We start from the raw sequence: 18063 nt of genomic DNA, 5'->3' as shown, positions 1-18063 counted from the left end.
TGGAAGTAGCCAGGCTCCAATCATTAGATTGTTTTTCTAATTGTTCATATTGCTCACTTAGTGTTCTCATTCTTTCCTGCTCCATTCTCTTTTTTTTAGCTGCTAATTCCTGTCGTTTAAATTCTAGGGCTACCTTTTGTATCTTGTTCTCAGGGTCTAACCCTTCCTCATCTTTAGAAAAATAAAAAACTTTGTCCATTCTTAAACAAACCCTTTCATCATTTTCCCCCAACATATCGAGTAATATAGGTCCATTGGCTAAAGCAGCTGTTTGTAATATCTCATTTTGTTCCACCCAATATGTTTTCCCATTCAAGGCACACATTTTCAGTTTTTTCTTATCATAACACAAGGGGTTAACTTGTAGATATCCTACAAAAGTACTTTCTCTTTTTCCTCCAATCCAGACAGTCTTGTTACATTCTTTGCAGGTTGAGATCAGAGGAAGACTGCTTACCTCCCTTCTCCTCCTAGGTATTGCCATCGGGTGATTGGATTTGTTCAATTTAACCCCTTCATTCCATTTGTGATTCTCCCCACTTTTTAGTGTAAACCAGTCTACTCGTACCCTGGATTCTAAAACTCCATTCCTGGTAAGGTTTGAAGGAACCTTGGAGGGATTAGTTCCCTTCCCCATTCCCTCTTGGGGTTTGTGGAGGCCATTCGTGGGGTACATGGCTCGACTCAGGATCACCAGGGTTACCCATAGACCTATCCCTCTGCTCCACCCTTCGCCCGTTGGGTTGCCACCAGCGGCGGGGTAAACCATCTTCCTGGCAGCAGGGATATTCTTCCGGGTCCCTGCCGGTGCTTCTCTGAGCGTATCGCCTCTTGTACTGTTCCCACCAAGATCTTCTTATTTGATCTGCTCTACAGGGTACTTTCAACATTCTCCTGCACTCAATTACGAGTGGATCCGCCCTTTTATTTAATCCTCCCCTTATCCCTTTAGTGAAATAGTGGAACCACTCAGGAGAATCCCATTCGAACAATCCCGATTCTGTGGCAACGTATAGGAATAGATTGGTAAGCCTGACTTCCTCCTCGTAACAAGGGATACACAAATTCCAAGGTCTAGCTCCCCGGATACAATGAGTTACCCAAACTTGCTCACAATACCCGCACTTAAAATGAACAAAAGGATAGCAGGGGCATCCTGCCTGGGTGCAACTTATCCGTTAAGCGCTGGTCATTGGGTGTCTCGATGGATTCTCAGCTTTAAATCTCCAGGCGCTGAGGTGATTTTCCACTGCGGAGAGCTGCTGTGTTGTTCCACCTTTTTCACTCGGGAGGAATGGGTCCAGCCTTTTTCTGCTGTTCTCACTGCAGTGTCTGTAGTGAGGAGGACGAGGAAAGGTCCCTCCCAATGCGATGACAGCGGTGCTTCTTTCCACGCTCTGATTAGCACCCGATCACCCGGCTGGATTTTGTGGATAGCAAATCCCAGGGGGGTGCTTTGTGCTATCAGTCCACGTCTCCGTAGTTCCTGTAAATTTTTGTTAATCAAAACAATATAAGACTGGATCTGACAATCCTCTACCCGGGGGTGTCCAATTGGCATTCTATGCTCATAGGGCATTCTGTACAGCATCTCGAATGGAGATAATCCCGAACTTGAATGAGGTTGCGTCCTAATATTTAGGAGGGCTAGAGGGAGGCATTTAATCCATGTCATTTTAGTTTCCAGCATAAGTTTTGACAACTGTGCCTTCAGAGTTTGATTCATTCTTTCTACTTGTCCTGAATTTTGAGGATGCCAAGCTGTATGATATTCCCATCTGATCCCCAGAGCTTCTGCCAAGTTTCTTATGACCTTGGACGTAAAATGGGTTCCCTGATCTGAATCTATGGAGTCAGGGATCCCATATCTGGGTATTATTTCCTCTAGCAACTTGCGTGCTACCGTTTGAGCTGTAGCCCTGGGGCTAGGGAATGCCTCTACCCAATGTGTTAATTGATCTACTATTACTAGCAGGTATCTATATCTACCTATTTTGGGTAACTCTGTGAAATCCACTTGTATTCTCCCAAAAGGACGATATGCTAAGGGGCGTCCCCCCAATGCATTTTGCCTAACCGTTGACTTATTAATTTTCTGGCACACTAAGCAACTCTGAACTTCCTGCTTTGCTAACTCAAAAATACCTTTGCATCCAAAGAACTTTAGAAATTGTTCTGCTAAAGCTTGAGTTCCCCAATGGGTTTGTGCATGTAATCTCTTCAATATGGTCCTGGCATAGGCCTTTGGAATCAATTCCCGACCGTCAGTCAATTTCCACTTTCCATTTACTAAAATACCCCCTATTTTCTTGAATTCCTCAATTTCTTTTTCTGTAGGATGGGGAGAAAATTCTCTGGGGTTTTCTGTTCTGCTTTCCGGGATGTCCAGGGTGAGGAGAGCTGCCTTCCTGGCTTCCTGATCAGCCAGATTATTGCCACGTATTCTGAATTGTAATCCAGCTTGGTGACTTTTCACATATACTACTGCAATAGCCTTGGGTTCCCTTACTGCCTTGAGAATTTGCCTTATCAAATCCTCATGTATTAAACCTTTCCCTCTGGTGTTCACTAGTCCTCTCTCCTCCCAAATTTTTTCAAAAGTATGTACTACCCCAAAAGCATATTTTGAGTCAGTAAAAATAGTCCCTATTTTTCCCTTAAGTTCTTTGAGAGCTTGTAACACAGCATACAATTCACATGCCTGGGCTGACTAAGAAGTGCCCAAGGGGCCTGATTTGACTACTTCCTCAGTTTTCCCATCTATAATAGCATATCCTGATTTTCTTTTCCCTTCTATAACTCCGGCTGACCCATCTACGAACCATTTTTCCCCTTCTTCAAGTTCCTCGTCCTCCAGATCCTCTCTAATCTTTGTCTGTAATTCTATTAGGTCTGTACAATTATGTATAGGCTCAGATGATGCTTCCCCAAACAGGAACCCAGCAGGGTTACTTGCTTGTGTTGTTTTTAATTCTAATTCTGGAGCATGAAGAAGGATGGCCTCATATTTTAAAAGCCTTGCATCCGTGAGCCATTTCTCAGCTTTTTGTTGCAAAACTGTTCTTACATTATGCGGGGTATAAACTGTGATGGGAGCCACAAAAGTAATCTTTTTGGCTTCCTCTACTAATAAGGCAACAGCTACTATTGCCTGTAAACATGTAGGCCACCCCCTGCTTACAGGGTCCAATAGCTTGGAAAGGTAACCTACAGGCTTTCTATATCCAGCCCATTCTTGTGTCAACACCCCATATGCTGTGTGGTTCCCTACATTTACAAATAATTGGAATTTCTTATTTATATCAGGGAGGCTTAATACTGGGGCAGTTACCAAAGCATCCTTTAATTGCTCCAGTTCTTTATCATCCTGTTCTGTCCATTTTATCTTTTCTGCAGTTAATTTTTCATACAAAAATTTAGCCTTTTCACTATACCCTTCTATCCATTGTCTACAGTATCCTAACAGCCCCAATAGCTGACGTACTTGTCTTTTGGTTTTAGGGGGAGGCAGTTCTATAATCCCAGCTATTCTTGCAGGATCTAATTTCTTTTTCCCTTTTACCAACCAATGCCCTAGATATTTCACCCCAGATTCAGTGAACTGTAACTTTTGTTTTGCTACCTTTAATCCTTTTTCCCCTAGAAAGTTCAATAAATCAATGGTACATTCTCTTACATCTTCCTCTGTTTCACCAGCCACCAATAGGTCATCTACATACTGTAAGATCTTTGTCCCTTTCCTAGGGGAGAACTGACTTAGCAATTGTTCTAATGCTTGTCCAAATAAATTTGGGGAGTCCACAAATCCTTGGGGAAGTGAGGCCCATCTTAACTGTTGTTTCCTGTTAGTATCTGGATCCTCCCATTGAAATGCAAAAAAGTCCCTGCTGCCTTCAGCTAAAGGGCAAGTCCAGAATGCATCCTTTAAATCTATAACACTATACTAAGTATCCTCCGGGGAAATCCTATTCAGAAGGGTGTAGGGGTTAGCCACTACAGGGAACCGGGTTCTTGTTCTTTCATTTATGGCTCTTAAATCTTGCACTAACCTATAATTCCCATCTGCCTTTTTAATAGCCAGAATCGGGGTATTGTGCCTGGACATACACAGCTCCAATATGCCTTTCCTTATTAAATCCTCTATTATAGGTTTCAGTCCCCGTCTCCCTTCTAAAGGGATTGGGTACTGCCTGATCCTTATGGGATCTTCAGGCTTCTCAATTTCAATTGAAATGGGTTCCATAACCAATTTTCCGGCTTCTTTCCCTGTATGCCATACCTTGGGGTTAATTTTGTCCTCATCTTCACGGGTTAGTTTATATATGCTAACCATAATCTGTGAATTCCTTACAATGAGGTTAATACCCAGTGCAACAATCAGGTCCCTACCCAGCAGGTTGTAATCAGCTTCTTCTACTAACAACATGTCCCCCAAGCAAATTTTATTCTCTGATTCAATTTCCACATTTTTTACAATGGGTACCTTAAACGGTTCCCCTTTAGCTCCTATAACTACCATAGATTCTTTGCTTATTTGGCATCCTGGGGGCAACTGTTTAAATGAACTTTTCTCAGCCCCAGAATCTACTAGAAAATCCATTTTTGTTCCTTTGGGTCCTATCTTCAATGTTATCAAGGGCTCCCCCGATGTTATGGACCCTAAAAGATAGAGCCCCTGACGTCCTTAGTCCTCCCGAAACATCTTTTCATCCCTTATCCTCTTTGGACAATCCCTTTTCATATGTCCTTTTTTCTTACAATAGAAACATTCCAACCCCTCCATTCGATTCTCTGAGGTCCCCTTCTGCGGACGTGTTGACCCCTTCGGAGGTGCTTTCCTTAAGGGTTTCTCCGAAGCTTGTGGGCGTTCCTGTTTCTGGGCTTCCCTTACAGCAGCTACTAATACCCTAGCCTGTATTTTCTGTTTTTCCTCATCCCTTCTCATATAGATTTTCTGGGCTTCCCGTGTCCCTTCTCCTGCCATCCCTCGATCTTCTCCAGCTTTTTCCTGATGTCCTCCCACGATTTTGCTACAAACTGGGTTTTCAACAGTACCTCCCCCACGGGAGAATCGGGGTCTGTCCCTGAATATATCTGGAGGCTTTTTCTCAATCTAACTATTCTGTGGGAGTCTCATCTTTCCCCTGACATTCCCCGAAAACCTTACTCAGATTTTGTCCCCGGGGCACGGCCTCTCTGATTCCTTGTATGATAATGTTCCTCATATCAATCATACTTCTCCTACCCTCCTCGGTCTGAGCATTCCATCGGGGATCTTGGCTTGGCCATTTCTGATCTCCAGGAGTGCTCTGAGGGTTTCTCCGTTCCCATTCCCTTATCCCCGCTTGTCTGATCATTTCTCTCTCTTCCGTATTGAACAAGGACCTGAGAATGGCTGTGAGATCCTTATATGAATAGATGCTAGTTCCTAAAAACTCATCTAGCCTTTTGGAGACCCCTAATGGGTCATCCATAAGTTTCCCCATCTCCTTTTTGAAGGCTCTTACATCGCTGGTATTAATTGGGACGTTTACGTACCCGATAATTCCCGGAGCGGTGGGTATTTCCCTTAGGGGGAGAAGATTGGCTTTTTCACCCTCCCCTTCACTCTCCACCTCATTCATTCTCTTTAGCTGTCTTCTGGTCCTCCTAGCGGGAGGTGAGTGTTTTGCTTCTGCCCAACTCTGCTGTGTATTTGCAGGGGGACTAAAGAAACCCGCCAAATCTAAATCAGGCAGCAAGTCATCCCGTGTTGGTGCAGAGGTGTGTGTACTTTGTGTCCTCCCTCCCAGTGGCTGAGGGGCTTGTACAGGTTCTAGCGGGGGAGGGAGCCCAACCGGTGGGAACGGGGCCCCTGATTGTGATTCTAATGGAGGGGCAGATGGAAGAGACGGAGGCATAGGAATTCCTCGTCCTAAAGGAGGTCCTAATCTCCCAGAGTTTTGCGGATTATTTTGCTCTGGGAGGGGAGGGGTCGAGGGCACGATGTACGGTGGAGGTAAATTGTCTAAGGGTTCCCATTTATCCCCTGAGACAGCGGTAGGGTTTTCTATCTTCACAGGTAGCAATCTCGCATCTATTTTTCCCCAGACCCCAGCATATTCCTGTTCCTCTGCATTTCCCTTCTCTCTGACATAAAGCACCAGTGCCTTACATATCCATTCCTCAAATGTTCCAAACACGGGCCAAGTTACGTGATCCCGTATTTCCATCCCTCCCCACACTTCTATGCAATAGTGTACCATCTGTTTCTTGGATTTTCTTTCCCTTATGGGACATTCTTCCCAATGTTCTAACATCCATCCCAGCGGGCTCTCAACTGGGATTTCGGGGATTCCTTTACTGGTTCCCCGTTTTGTTTTTCTTAAATTCCTTTTACTAGTTTTGCTTTTTGTTTGCCCCATGGTGTGGGTTTACCAGATACTTACCCTTTGTGGGTGATCGCTCCCCCCCCGGGTTTTCTCTGGTGTGTGTGAGCTCTCCCTTCTCCTTACTTCCTCCCCGGACCGTTCCTGGTCCAAGGCTGAAAGGTTTACCAGTCCCCGGAACTCGTGTAAGGACGTAACCTTCCCTTTCAGCCTTCCTGTGACCGATCCCCCCTTTCCGAAAACTCCCCGAGTTTTCAGGGCTTAACGTGTGAGGTGCGTTTTACCCCCGAAACTTTCGCTTCCCCCGCAACCGACCACGCCCCTCGCGGGACAATGGAACTGCGATTTTGGGGTCCCACTCGCTTCGTGATAAAATCACGTCTCACTCACACCCTCGGTCACTCCCACTCAACCACGCAATACTTACGATCCTTTTCCTGTGTGGATTCTTCGTGCACGTAGATTTTTATGAGTAGATCTCTTCGCCGCGGCTCCGGAGGTTCTGCTTCCAAAGAAAAACCTCCCCGAGTTCCCCGAGAGCTCTGACCTTGCCTATCTCCCTTTTAAGTGTGGCTTTTGCGGTTTCTGTTCGTCGTGTGGTTGATTGGTTCCACCCGGCTACCCCGGCTACCCCAGCTCTGCCAGGCCGCTGAATTCAGCAGGGCGCCTCCTGGTCAGAGACGGGGGTCCTACGGGGGTCTTGGTATCACTCCAATCACGTCGGGGTCACCAGAATTGTTATAAATAAAATCGACCAGATTCGATGTATCAAAAATTTAGAATTTTATTGTGAGACAAAATATCAGTCTCAGAAAGCCACAATTAAAAGGACAGCGTCGAGCCCAGGATCGCCGCTGGGTGAACACGGATATCAGCTTCTGCCAGCCTGGTATCCCCCCAAGTTCACAATTTCGGTCTCCAGCCACCCCTTTTTATACACTAGATCGCGGAGTGAAGTCCGGGATTCTGACGTTCTTCTCTCCGAGGCGTCTTCATTAATTATGCAAGTCCCGGTATCGGGAGTCTGAATGGACCGGTAGAGTGGAACAATGCAGCTGATGGCCGAGCCCGGGTGTGTCGTGGATATGTTAATTTCGACGGAGACGAGTAGAGATATCCATCTGAAGTGATTATCTTGGTCTCCGGACTTGTATCTCCGTTTTCTGTTGTCCTTTGTATCTTTTCAGGGATTCCCTGCAGCGATAGTTTCAAGGCCCCCTTTCTGGTAATTCCAATCATACTTTCCTCGTGTCCCTCCCGTGCTTCCCAAGCTGAGGAAATTCTTTCATTTTGGTTTCTCCATTTTACCTTTACCTATGTTAGTTTGAGCACATCTTTAACACTCATATTTATACAGTTAACATTTACCCTTTATAACTTGATAACACGAATTAACTTTAGCACATATATCACAGGACAGCGGGGAGCGACGGGACCCCCGGCACGGCCGGGGCGGTGGTCTTAGACCACGTGTCAGGAGGGACCCCCGGCACGGCCCTTAGGGCGGCCGCAGACCAGGCGGCCGGGGCAGACAAATTCACCGGCGGGGCCGGGGCTGGGGTGTATGCGGGGACTGGCGCAGCTGCCACGGGCTGCGAGCCGGCACTCGGGACGGGAACCGGGGCAGGCGGGGCTGAAGCGGGACCCGGGACTGGGGGCTCGGCCACGAACAGCGGGAGCGCCAGCGGGAATGGAGGGGGCAAAGCCTGCAAAGGATCCCACTCTTTGTCCTTCTTTTCTTCTTGTTCCTCTCCCTTTTCTTTCCCCTTTTTCTTTTCTTGTTTCATCTCGGCGGTTTCTGATACTTTAAAGATTTGTATTCGCCTAAAATCTCCTGTCCAACATGTGGCATCTTCTCTTTCTTTGGGATTAAACGGTTCCTTTGAGTTTACAAATACATTTAGAGCCTGACAAATCCAATTTTCAAAAGAGCCGTATCTGGGCCAGTAAACGTGGTCAGATCTTATTTCCTTCTCTGCCCATTCTATCGTGCAAAGTTGTATCATCTTTACCTTTTCCTTTCTTCTTGTACAAGGGTTTTTATCCCAGTTAGCTAACAGAACTCCCAGAGGGCTATCTTGAGGTATTTGCGTTGGTAATTTTTTACACCCTTTTTTCTTCCCTGTATCCAACTTTCTGTTTTTCTGTCCCATTTTTCAAGATCTCATCTATTCATCCCCTGTTACCCTGGTTTTTCTGAGTTTTTTAAAACCTTTTGAAATGGAGTCAGACTTTTAGCTACTGTACAATATTAGGAGCAGTTTCTACCTTTTTCCCACATATGTAACATAAACAAATCCTTTGTTTTTCATTCTCTGTCCTTTGCTTGCATATTTCTAACCTAAAAACAATTGTAACTGACAGATGGTCTAGCCACTGAGGCTGAGGGGTGGAAAACCGCAGAAGCCAATGTTCAGCCAGACCCACAATCGTATAAAAAGTAAGAAATAAACAAGGAGGCTCTCTCTCCGCCCTGACTCAGCTTGAGCTGGAACAGAGAGGTCTCTGTCCTGCGAACATCTCTCGTCTTGTGTGATTGCTTTGCGTGTCACGATCACAATCCCCCACCTCTGTTTTTCACTTTCTATTATAACCTAAAGACCACTTACTTCTATCTATGCACACACACAAAAGAATCCCCTCTTTCTCACTAAACTATTCAATACAATACACCACCCTCCAAGGAGATACAGAGAATTTTAAAATTAACAATCAACATTCCATATGCTTTCATCCATCTACTCTTACTTAATTTCTCCTTCACTTTCACACATTCTTTCGCACCCTTAGGACATGAAGCAGGATCCCTGTCGCCAGAGAATCGCAACTCCGTGTGGCCCCTTGCCTTGGGGTTGGCCTCTGGGTTCCAGTATAGCTGGGCCTCTGAGGAGGGCCCAGAATCTGGTCACCTGTGGTGCCGGTCCACCAACGCAGCTGATTTGCGTGTCACTTACACTTTTACACGGCCCCTCCTCCACACGCCCGGAGGGAAAATGGCCTGTTTGTGGGTCACACACAGGTTCTGCCATAGCCCCCACCTGCCCGGGGGAACAATGGCCTGTTTGCAGGTCACACACACGTTCTGCCATAGCCCGCACCTGCCCGGGGGAACAATGGCCTGTTTGCAGGTCACACACAGGTTCTGCCATAGCCCCCACCTGCCCGGGGGAACAATGGCCTGTTTGCAGGTCACTTACACCTCCTGCCACAGTCCCACACACCCAGGGAAGCTGAGGCAGATTTTGTGTGTGACTCACTCTCACACAACAAGACAACAATAAGGTACCTTTTACTTTCAAACAACCTATTAAAATTTTTGGTGTGACTGGCCAATCCCGGTGCTCTTGGATATCCCCTCAATCCAGCTGTGTTGTCCAACCCTAGATGCTCCTGGGCATAACCTCAATCCAGCAGAACCATGGGAGCTCTTGGGATATTAATCCCTCAATCTAGCAACATTTTTAGGGGCCCTTTCCTTTTTTTTTTTTTCGCCCCCAATGGATTATACTAGGAAAAGCCATGGCTTTCTCTCTCCTAGGGGTCCCACTCCTTCTCTAAGACTCCGTTTCCCGGGGGGGGTTCTCTCGCTCTTCTTATCACCCGCTTCATCTCTTTACTGGCCGTCTTTCTCACAAAAGAACGGAAACGCAGCATAGGAGACTCTGCACTCACTTAGCAGGCCTGGGATAACCAGCTGCCTCTCATTCACACACATTCATCCCCCCCTTAACCGCCCCATCCAAACCTGTACTTACCTATCCTTTGTCCTTGGGTCTTGGTCTTCTGTGTACACTTTAGTCTTAGGGGCTAATTACTACGGTTTTAGGGAATCTTTTCCCTTTTCTTTGTTTTATTGCCTCCTTTTGTCCATTGATTGTAACCTGCATCTGTCGGTCACACCAGGGGAACACAGAGCGAGGCTGCCAACTGGGCAGGGCGCGCCGTCCTCACCCTGATTCCCCTAAGGCACCAGCAGTGAGGTGCTATAACCATCCTCTGCTACCATAATTGTGAAAACCACCAAACACTTGTTTTAAAATTTTGAAAGTTTAATAGTAATTAAAATGGTTATAAAAATAGAATTAGAGTAAAAAATTGAACAATTAGGGTTAGGACAATACCAGGCAATAAAAACAAAGTTACAGACGGCTGGGTGCCTTCCCGAGCAAAAAGCTCCAAAGAAGGACCCCCATTAACAAAGGATTACCTCTTAAAAGCAATCGCCTGTTGAATATTCATACATTTCATACATGATGCGTAAATTCCATTCAAACAAAGAATTCTCTCTGGTTAGTGTCACTCTTTTTGCTTTAATCTCTATGGCATCTTCAGGGCTGAGCAAGACAGGAGAAGTTGGTCTCTTCTGATAAGGAAGTAGTCAATTCTTTTTCTCTGAAAGATTTATGTTTTCCTGTGGTTGCTATATAAAAACTGCATTTTAACTACAAAACTACATTTACCATACTATCAGGATATTAATACAACATTACTAATGAATACAAGATAATACATACAGTAAATATCTTGCATAGAGCCATATAATATGCACTTTTCACATTCGGATCTTGCAGGAGCCCCAAGCGAAGCCGGAAAAGCCCTGGTGGGATTTTGGGGGGTCGCCCGTGGCGATCGCCCAGAACCGGCGGGCAGAGCCTGGAGATGAGTGGGGTCCGGGCACCCCGAGGCTGAAAGGGGCGCTGACTTCTGCAGCTGCACTTGGCAGCGGCACCGTCCAAGCCAACATGCTCAGCCCTTGTTTTCCCCCCTAAAACAGCATTTCCCATTCCAAAACCTCAGCCCAATGGAGGAGGAGGAGGCCGCGAGGAAGAGGAAGATGGTCCGGGAGCCCCAGGCAGGTGAGGAGGAAGTCAGTGCCCCTTTGCCCCTCTCTCCTGCTCCATCTCCCAGCCCAGCCTGGCCCCCGGCTGCAGGACAACATCTCCTTCCCCTTCCCTGTGCACGGAGGCAAATCCCATCCTCTCCTTGTCCTTCCTCCCCCAGACAAGGAGCTGAGCACGGAGATCAGGGAGGAGAAATCCCCGTGGCAGATCCTCATGGAAGAGGCTGTTTTGAGCGGCTCCGCGGCGCAGGAATCCAGCGGGGAGGAAAAGCCACGGAGATCCCTCACAAGGAGGGGCTGCAAACGCGGATCACGGGGATCCGAGGAGGAAAGATCCACCCTGGTATGGGGAGGCGGCCGCAGATCGGAGCTGGGGGTTCCTGAGCAGCTTTGCGATGGGGAGAAGCCCCACAAGTGCTTGAAATGTGAGAAGAGCTTCAGGTGGAGATACCTGCTTCTCCAGCACTGGAGAATCCACACAGGGGAACGGCCCTTTGAGTGTGGGGAATGTGGGAAGAGCTTCAGATCAAACTCTGAACTGCTCAAACACCAGAGGATCCACACAGACGAACGGCCCTACAAGTGTGGGCTGTGTGGTAAGAGCTTCATTTCGAGCTCTGAACTCATGAAACACCACAGGATCCACACGGGGGAACGGCCCTATGAGTGTGGGGAGTGTGGGAAGAGCTTCAGGTCAAATCCTAACCTGATCAAACACCGGAGGATCCACACAGGAGAACGACCCTGCAAGTGTGGGGAGTGTGGGAAGAGCTTCAGGTTAAAGTCTGAGCTGATCAGACACCAGAGGATCCACACGGGGGAACGGCCCTATGAGTGTGGGGAGTGTGGGAAGAGCTTCAGGTCAAACTCTAACCTGACCATCCACCAGATGATCCATACCGGGGAACGGCCCTACGAGTGTGGGGAGTGTGGGAAGAGCTTCTTGTCAAGTTCTACGCTGATTGTCCACCAGAGGATCCACACCGGGGAACGGCCCTACAAGTGTCAGGAGTGCGGGAAGAGCTTTAACCAGAGCTCCCACCTGACCATCCACCAGAGGATCCACACAGGGGAGAGGCCCTATGAGTGTGACCAATGCAAGAAGAGGTTTCTGACCACCTCCCATCTCCTCAAGCATCAGCGGATTCACACGGATGAGAAGCCCTTCTGCTGCCCTGAGTGTGGGAAGGGCTTCAGGGACAATGCCCAGCTCATCACCCACCGGTCCATCCACACCGGGGAGAGACCCTTTGAGTGTGGGGTGTGTGAGAAGAGCTTCAGCCGCAGATCCCGCCTGATCCAACACTGGGTGATTCACACCAGGGAGAAGCCCTAAGTGAGTCCCGGGTATGGGAAGAGCTTCTCACAGAGCTCAGCCTTGACCCAACACCAACGGAGGCAACACTGAGGGAAGCCCTGCAAGTGCCCCGAGTGCTGGAAGAGCTTTGTGTGCTGCTCCAGCTCCATCCCCCATGGGGGGATCCATGCTGGATGTGCCCCAGTGAGCCCCGGTGATCCGTGTTGAGAAGACACCTGGCTTGGGGGCTCCACATCCTCCTGATTCCTTTGTGGCCTGGACTATTTTCATTTCTTTTTGTCCTTTCCAAACACCCCAAAAACGCGGTAAAAATAAAGATTTTGAACAAAGGCGTGGATGGGGACATGGGGGGATCTTCCAGGGGTGTGGGGGATGCTGGGTGCCAGGGAGTTGAGGCTTCCTGGCAGGGATTTGGGGACTGCTCAGGGCTTTGGGCTCCCCAGGTTGAGCGGCTCCTGTTCCTAGTCCCCTTCCTGTATTCCTGTTTCCAATCCCACTTTCCTAATCCCCATCCCATATTCCCATTCCTGATTCCCTGTCCCTGTTCCCATTCTCAGTCCCATTCCTGGTCCCTCTCCCCTCTTGCCGGATTTTGCCCTTGCCCTGCTGACTGCAATTCCCAATTCAATTCCCAATTAATTTATCCCTGTACGATCTTTTCCCAGAGCTGGCAGGAGCTTGGCTGCACTTCCCAAAATTCCTCCTCCTCCGGTGCCAGGACTGGGATCCGTGCCTGTTCCCAATCTCCAATAGATCTGTGCCCATTCCTGCGTTCCCTGCCCATTCCCAATCTCCAATGGATCTGTTCCCATTCCTGGGATCTGTGTCACTGTCCGTGTCATTATCACTGTCACTCTCACTATTTTCACTGTCACTGTCATTGTCATTAACACTGATAGCATAGGGTTAAAATGTTTCTAAACTCATGGGAATTGTATAGAATAGATTCAGGGTGCAGAAAGAAAGGTTAAGTCTGGTAGGCCTGGGAAAGGGAACTAGTCCTTGGGAACAAATGTTGAGTTTTGTTTTTCGTGGATCATGTGAAACTGGACCTGCATAATCATCATATGATAAATGATATGATTGTTAAATGTAATGATTACTTGGTAATTGAGTATAATTATTGGTCAGTTGTAATGAGAATTATGAGAAACTATGTAATCGTAACAAGAATCATGAGAAAGGATGTTTGGGAGACATGATGAAATGACAAGAATTCATGCTTGGGTAAGATCAATGTATACAATAGAACAATATGGGTTTAATAATTAATATATAGTTCTATAACGAGAAGGGTATAAAAACATGTTCATCTCAAACCTATGTCAGGGTCAGATTTGGGTCCATTTATACCTGATTCCCAGAGCTCTTCAATAAAAGCATCAGCATATAATCATCCTGTGATTATTCGTGTCTACACTAACGAGATCACTGTCACCATCACTGTTATTGTCACTGTCACCTGTTTTAATGCATTAATTGGGTTTATACTGTGTTTCATCAGATTTGTAATGTTCCCCTTTAAGTGTATCACAAGGTTTGTCCCTGCTCTGTCTTGCCCATCCCCGACACTGGAATGTAACTCAACTCTGTTCCACTCTCACTTTATCCCTGATTGCGCAGTGGCTTGTCCCTGCCTCTGGGCCCTGCCCCCTGGGGAAAAAGCCCTGGCACGGGCAGGGCCTCAGGAGATCTGGCTCTGGCGTGGACAGGAAAGGAGCTAAAACTAGCTCCTGGGCAAATAAAGCCATCTTTTCCCTCCCGGATAAAGAGCAGGCTCTTTCCTTTTGCCATCGGCGGTCATCTGGTCTCCTAAAGAAACTCAACAATTGGCACCTTATGTGCGGCTCGAAGCCACAAGGGGTTCCCAGAAAGCTGGAAGAACCACTCGGAGAGCACGTGGCCAAGGAATCTCACGCAGGTACGTGAGTCACGAAACCTAGCCCACCTACGCAGAGAGACAGACCCGTCAGGCTTGGCGTTCGCTGTGGAGTCTCTGAACCACAGGATTCTACAGGCCAGGGCTGCAGTTTTCTCCTTTGGACTCAAAAATCCCATTGGAGTGCTGCAAAGAAGCCCGCGACCAGCAGGCTGCTCCCAGAGAGAGTGACCACATGTTCGTGGAAAACTGATCCTGGGATCAGAGACTGGAAGATCTTTCTGCACCAAAAAGGGTCAGTCTCAGGCAAAAAGAGTGTTTGGGAAAGAAAGGAAAGGAACGCTGGATTTTTGGTGAGTACCACTTTTGGTTTTCTAAGGGAAAATCCTTTTAAGAGGCATTGATCCTCAGGGAAAAGGGTTTTTTCCTTTCAGGGAAGGTTTTTGCTTTCAGAGTAAACCTTTAGAGTGCTTTAATAGCACCTTTCTTTCAGCAGTCTGAGGGGGGGTGGAAAAAGAAACTGTTTTCCCTTTTTGGCTTTTTTTCTCTCCTGCAAGGGTTTTTTTAACTTTCAGTTTCCCAGCCACAGTTAAAGGGGACACAGAAACTTAAAATCTGAGCCAAAAAAGGTTGCTAGGCTGTCTGCATCTCAAAAACGAGCCTATTGTCAAATTTTAAGTGTCTCAGATGATGGGAAAACCTATTTTTCCAAGAAGCAATTAAAAAATTTCCTTTGGTGGTTATTTGCTCCGTTTCCAGAAGTATCATCTGAGCAAATAAGCTCCCCAGAATGTTGGGAAGCTGTTCCAAAAAAATAGTCTCAATCAAGCTCCCCTAATGATAAAGAAAAAGCAAATTTTGCTCTTTGGAGCTTGCAGATTTTCTTTGCAATGCAAAAACAAAATGAACAGGAAAAAAAAAGCCAGTTCCTTGTGGACTTTCCCCAGTTTCCTCAGTTTCTCCCTATCCTGACCCCAAAATCCCTTCGCCAAAAACAAATATTCCTCTAGAAACCCCATAACTTTTCCCAAAACTCCCTTCTTCCCCAGTTTGTAAACCCCAGGTTCGGTTTCCTTTTGCAGGCAGTTCGAGTGCACAAAACACCCGTCTTAGTGATCCCCAGGCTAGTCTTAGTTCGGAAGGGGGGTCACAAGCTGGAGGGGACTCCTGTGTTTCCCAAAATGGCCGAAGCCATGTGCTCTCGCATCATGAGGAGCCTCTCTCTTTGTTTGCCCCTCCTTCCCACAATCCCTTTTGCAATCCCTTCCTGTCCCCAGACCCCTCCCTCCCTTCGGTGCCGCCCCCGGCACTGCGCTCTCCTCTGACTCCGCCCCTACCCTCAAAGCTCCGCCCTCCAACTCCGCCCTGTGTGACTCAAGCCTCCAGCCCCTCCCTGCCCCTGGTTCCCACGGTTTCCCCGCCACAGTCCCAGTTCCCACACCCCAGAGGGGAGGAGTGGGGAAGCTGGGAAGCCGGAAGCAGGAAGTGATCCCGGCTTTTCTGCCACCCCTGTCACATACCGACGGTCAGAAAGGGGGGGTGCTGTCCACAGTGATTGGGACCCCTTCCCGCAACAAGCGATTCAGGACTTATGCAAAGCTCAGGCCAAATTTGGACACAAAAGTGAATACTTTCACAGCCTTTTAAAAGCAAATTTAGCTGGGAATCCTATTGTTCCTTTTGACCTCCGGCAGCTTTTTTCTGCCCTCCTTTCATCCACACGGTTTAGGCTTTGGGACTCCACATGGAAAAAAAGATGAAGAGATTTACTCCCGGAGCTTTGACAAAATCCTGAAACGGCTGTTGAGAATAATAATTTACCAGTTCGATTAGAACATCTATGTGGTGATGGTGAATGGGTCGCAGCACTCAAGCAAGCTCAGGAAATTCCTTTAGCTGTTTTAGAGCACATTAAAGAGGCTGCTTTCAAAGCATTCTTTTCAATCCAGCCCAATGGCTCCTTCCAGCCTTACAGTAAAATAAAGCAGCTTCCATCAGAACCTTTTGTAAGGTCTGTGGAGTGATTAACCCGAGCTATCGAGTCACAGGTTAAGAATGAAGGAGCCCAAGAACAGGTCCTGGAGGAGATGGCACTGATCAATGCAAATGAACAGTGCAAGGCAGCCATCCTCAGCCTGCCCTTGGAACCAGTGCCAACCTTAGATGACATGCTCCACATGTGTACCCAGAAGGTTCCCTTCATGACAGCTCACCTCAATCACAGTTCCGGAGATGCATTCAGACCACCACAAAGAGCTGCCGCGGCAGACGCCATGCCCCCTGTGCCTGTGCCACAGCCACCACCCAAGAGAACGACCTGTCTCCTGTGTGATCAGGCTGGACATTGGGCATCTCAATGCCCTCTAAAGAAGCAATTCCTGGACTTTCGGGGCAATGGGGGCAGGAGGTCTCAAGGGTTCCAAGGGAATTTTTCAAAAAACGAAAATGTCAGCACTTACTGGCCCAGCGTGCCGACATAAATAGGGCAAATCCGAGGACGGGGGAGAAAAAAGTGGAAAATGCAAATGGTAAATGAAATAATCCTGCTATAACCAGTTCTACCTTTCAGCGGAAGTCACCAGATATGACCCTTTCAGATCATGATGTGAGCAGACCCTGTCTAACCACAGAATGTCTCCAGGAGCCTTTTAGGTTGCAACTGACAGAGTCCTTGCACCTAAGTGACACAGACTGGCATTTAGGTTCATTGGATCTACAAGTGCTAGGCTCCTGGCAACATGTTGGCAGTAAGTATATCATCCTTGGGGACCCCAAGTACACGCCGAGAGAGATCGAGATCCTTCCAGGTCTCATTGCATCAAACCCTAAACAACTAGTTCTTGGGCTGTGCTGTGTCCGTCCACCTTTGTTTCTGCCTAAGGGGCAGATAATAGCTCAGGCAATTCCAGCACCTGACTCGTTCCCTGAAAAAAACAGCACAAGGAACAAACACCTTGATGTTTGCCCCACACGAGTTATTGGGAGCGACAAACTCATAACAGGGTGTGAGGTCCATCACGGTGGGGAAGTAGTAAACCTCAAAGGGGTTTTGGACACAGGCGCAGATATCATGATTGTACTGGAAAGGATGTGGCCCTCACATTGGGAACTGCAAATTGTGGCCGGGCACGTAGAAGGTGTAGGGGGGATGAAGTGGGCAAAACAACCCAAAAGTGTTGTGCAAATTAAGGGCCCAAACAGACAATTAGCTACACTGCGTCCATTTGGTTTAGATTATTCAGAGCCCTTGTGGGGGAGAGACCTGATGGCCCAGTGGGGGGTCACGATTGGCATTCCAGATGCCCCCCCCGGTTTTCCAGGCTGTGGCCACTGAAGAGCGCCCTACCCAGAAACTCAATTGGAAAACTGATTCACCAGTCTGGGTAGAGCAGTGGCTGCTCAGTAAAGAACAATTGAAGGTGCTTCAGGAGCTAGTGGATGAACAGCTAGCTAAAGGCCACATTGTAGAAACCATGTCTCTGTAGAATTCCCCAGTCTTTGTTATAAAAAAGGCAAAGGCAAGTGGTGGCTCCTCCACCATCTCCGTCAAATTAATAATGTCATTGAGGACATGGGTTCTCTCCAACCAGGGATGCTGTCCCCAGCAATGCTCCCCCAAAATGGGAATTTGGCAATTATTGATATCAAAGATTGCTTT

General features: G+C 47.6%; 1 protein-coding gene and 1 pseudogene across 1 annotated transcript in view; both read left to right on the top strand.

Annotated features, from left to right (window-relative positions):
* Window positions 1-14726, top strand: part of LOC120764604 (zinc finger protein 501-like) — a 31772-nt gene extending 17046 nt beyond the window's left edge. The window contains exons 2-3 of the mRNA XM_040088609.2: window positions 11143-11224; window positions 11370-14726. Coding sequence (XP_039944543.1) covers window positions 11170-11224; window positions 11370-12544 — 1230 coding nt within the window. The 5' untranslated portion in view covers window positions 11143-11169 and the 3' untranslated portion in view covers window positions 12545-14726. The remainder of the gene's footprint in view (window positions 1-11142; window positions 11225-11369) is intronic.
* Window positions 1-18063, top strand: part of LOC120764620 (uncharacterized) — a 64381-nt pseudogene that overhangs the window by 16956 nt on the left and 29362 nt on the right.

The sequence above is a fragment of the Hirundo rustica genome, chromosome 32 (genome assembly GCF_015227805.2).
Source record: "Hirundo rustica isolate bHirRus1 chromosome 32, bHirRus1.pri.v3, whole genome shotgun sequence".
Taxonomy (NCBI): domain Eukaryota; kingdom Metazoa; phylum Chordata; class Aves; order Passeriformes; family Hirundinidae; genus Hirundo; species Hirundo rustica.
Note: the sequence above shows the minus strand (reverse complement) of the source record. Positions and strands in the feature narration are given on the sequence as shown.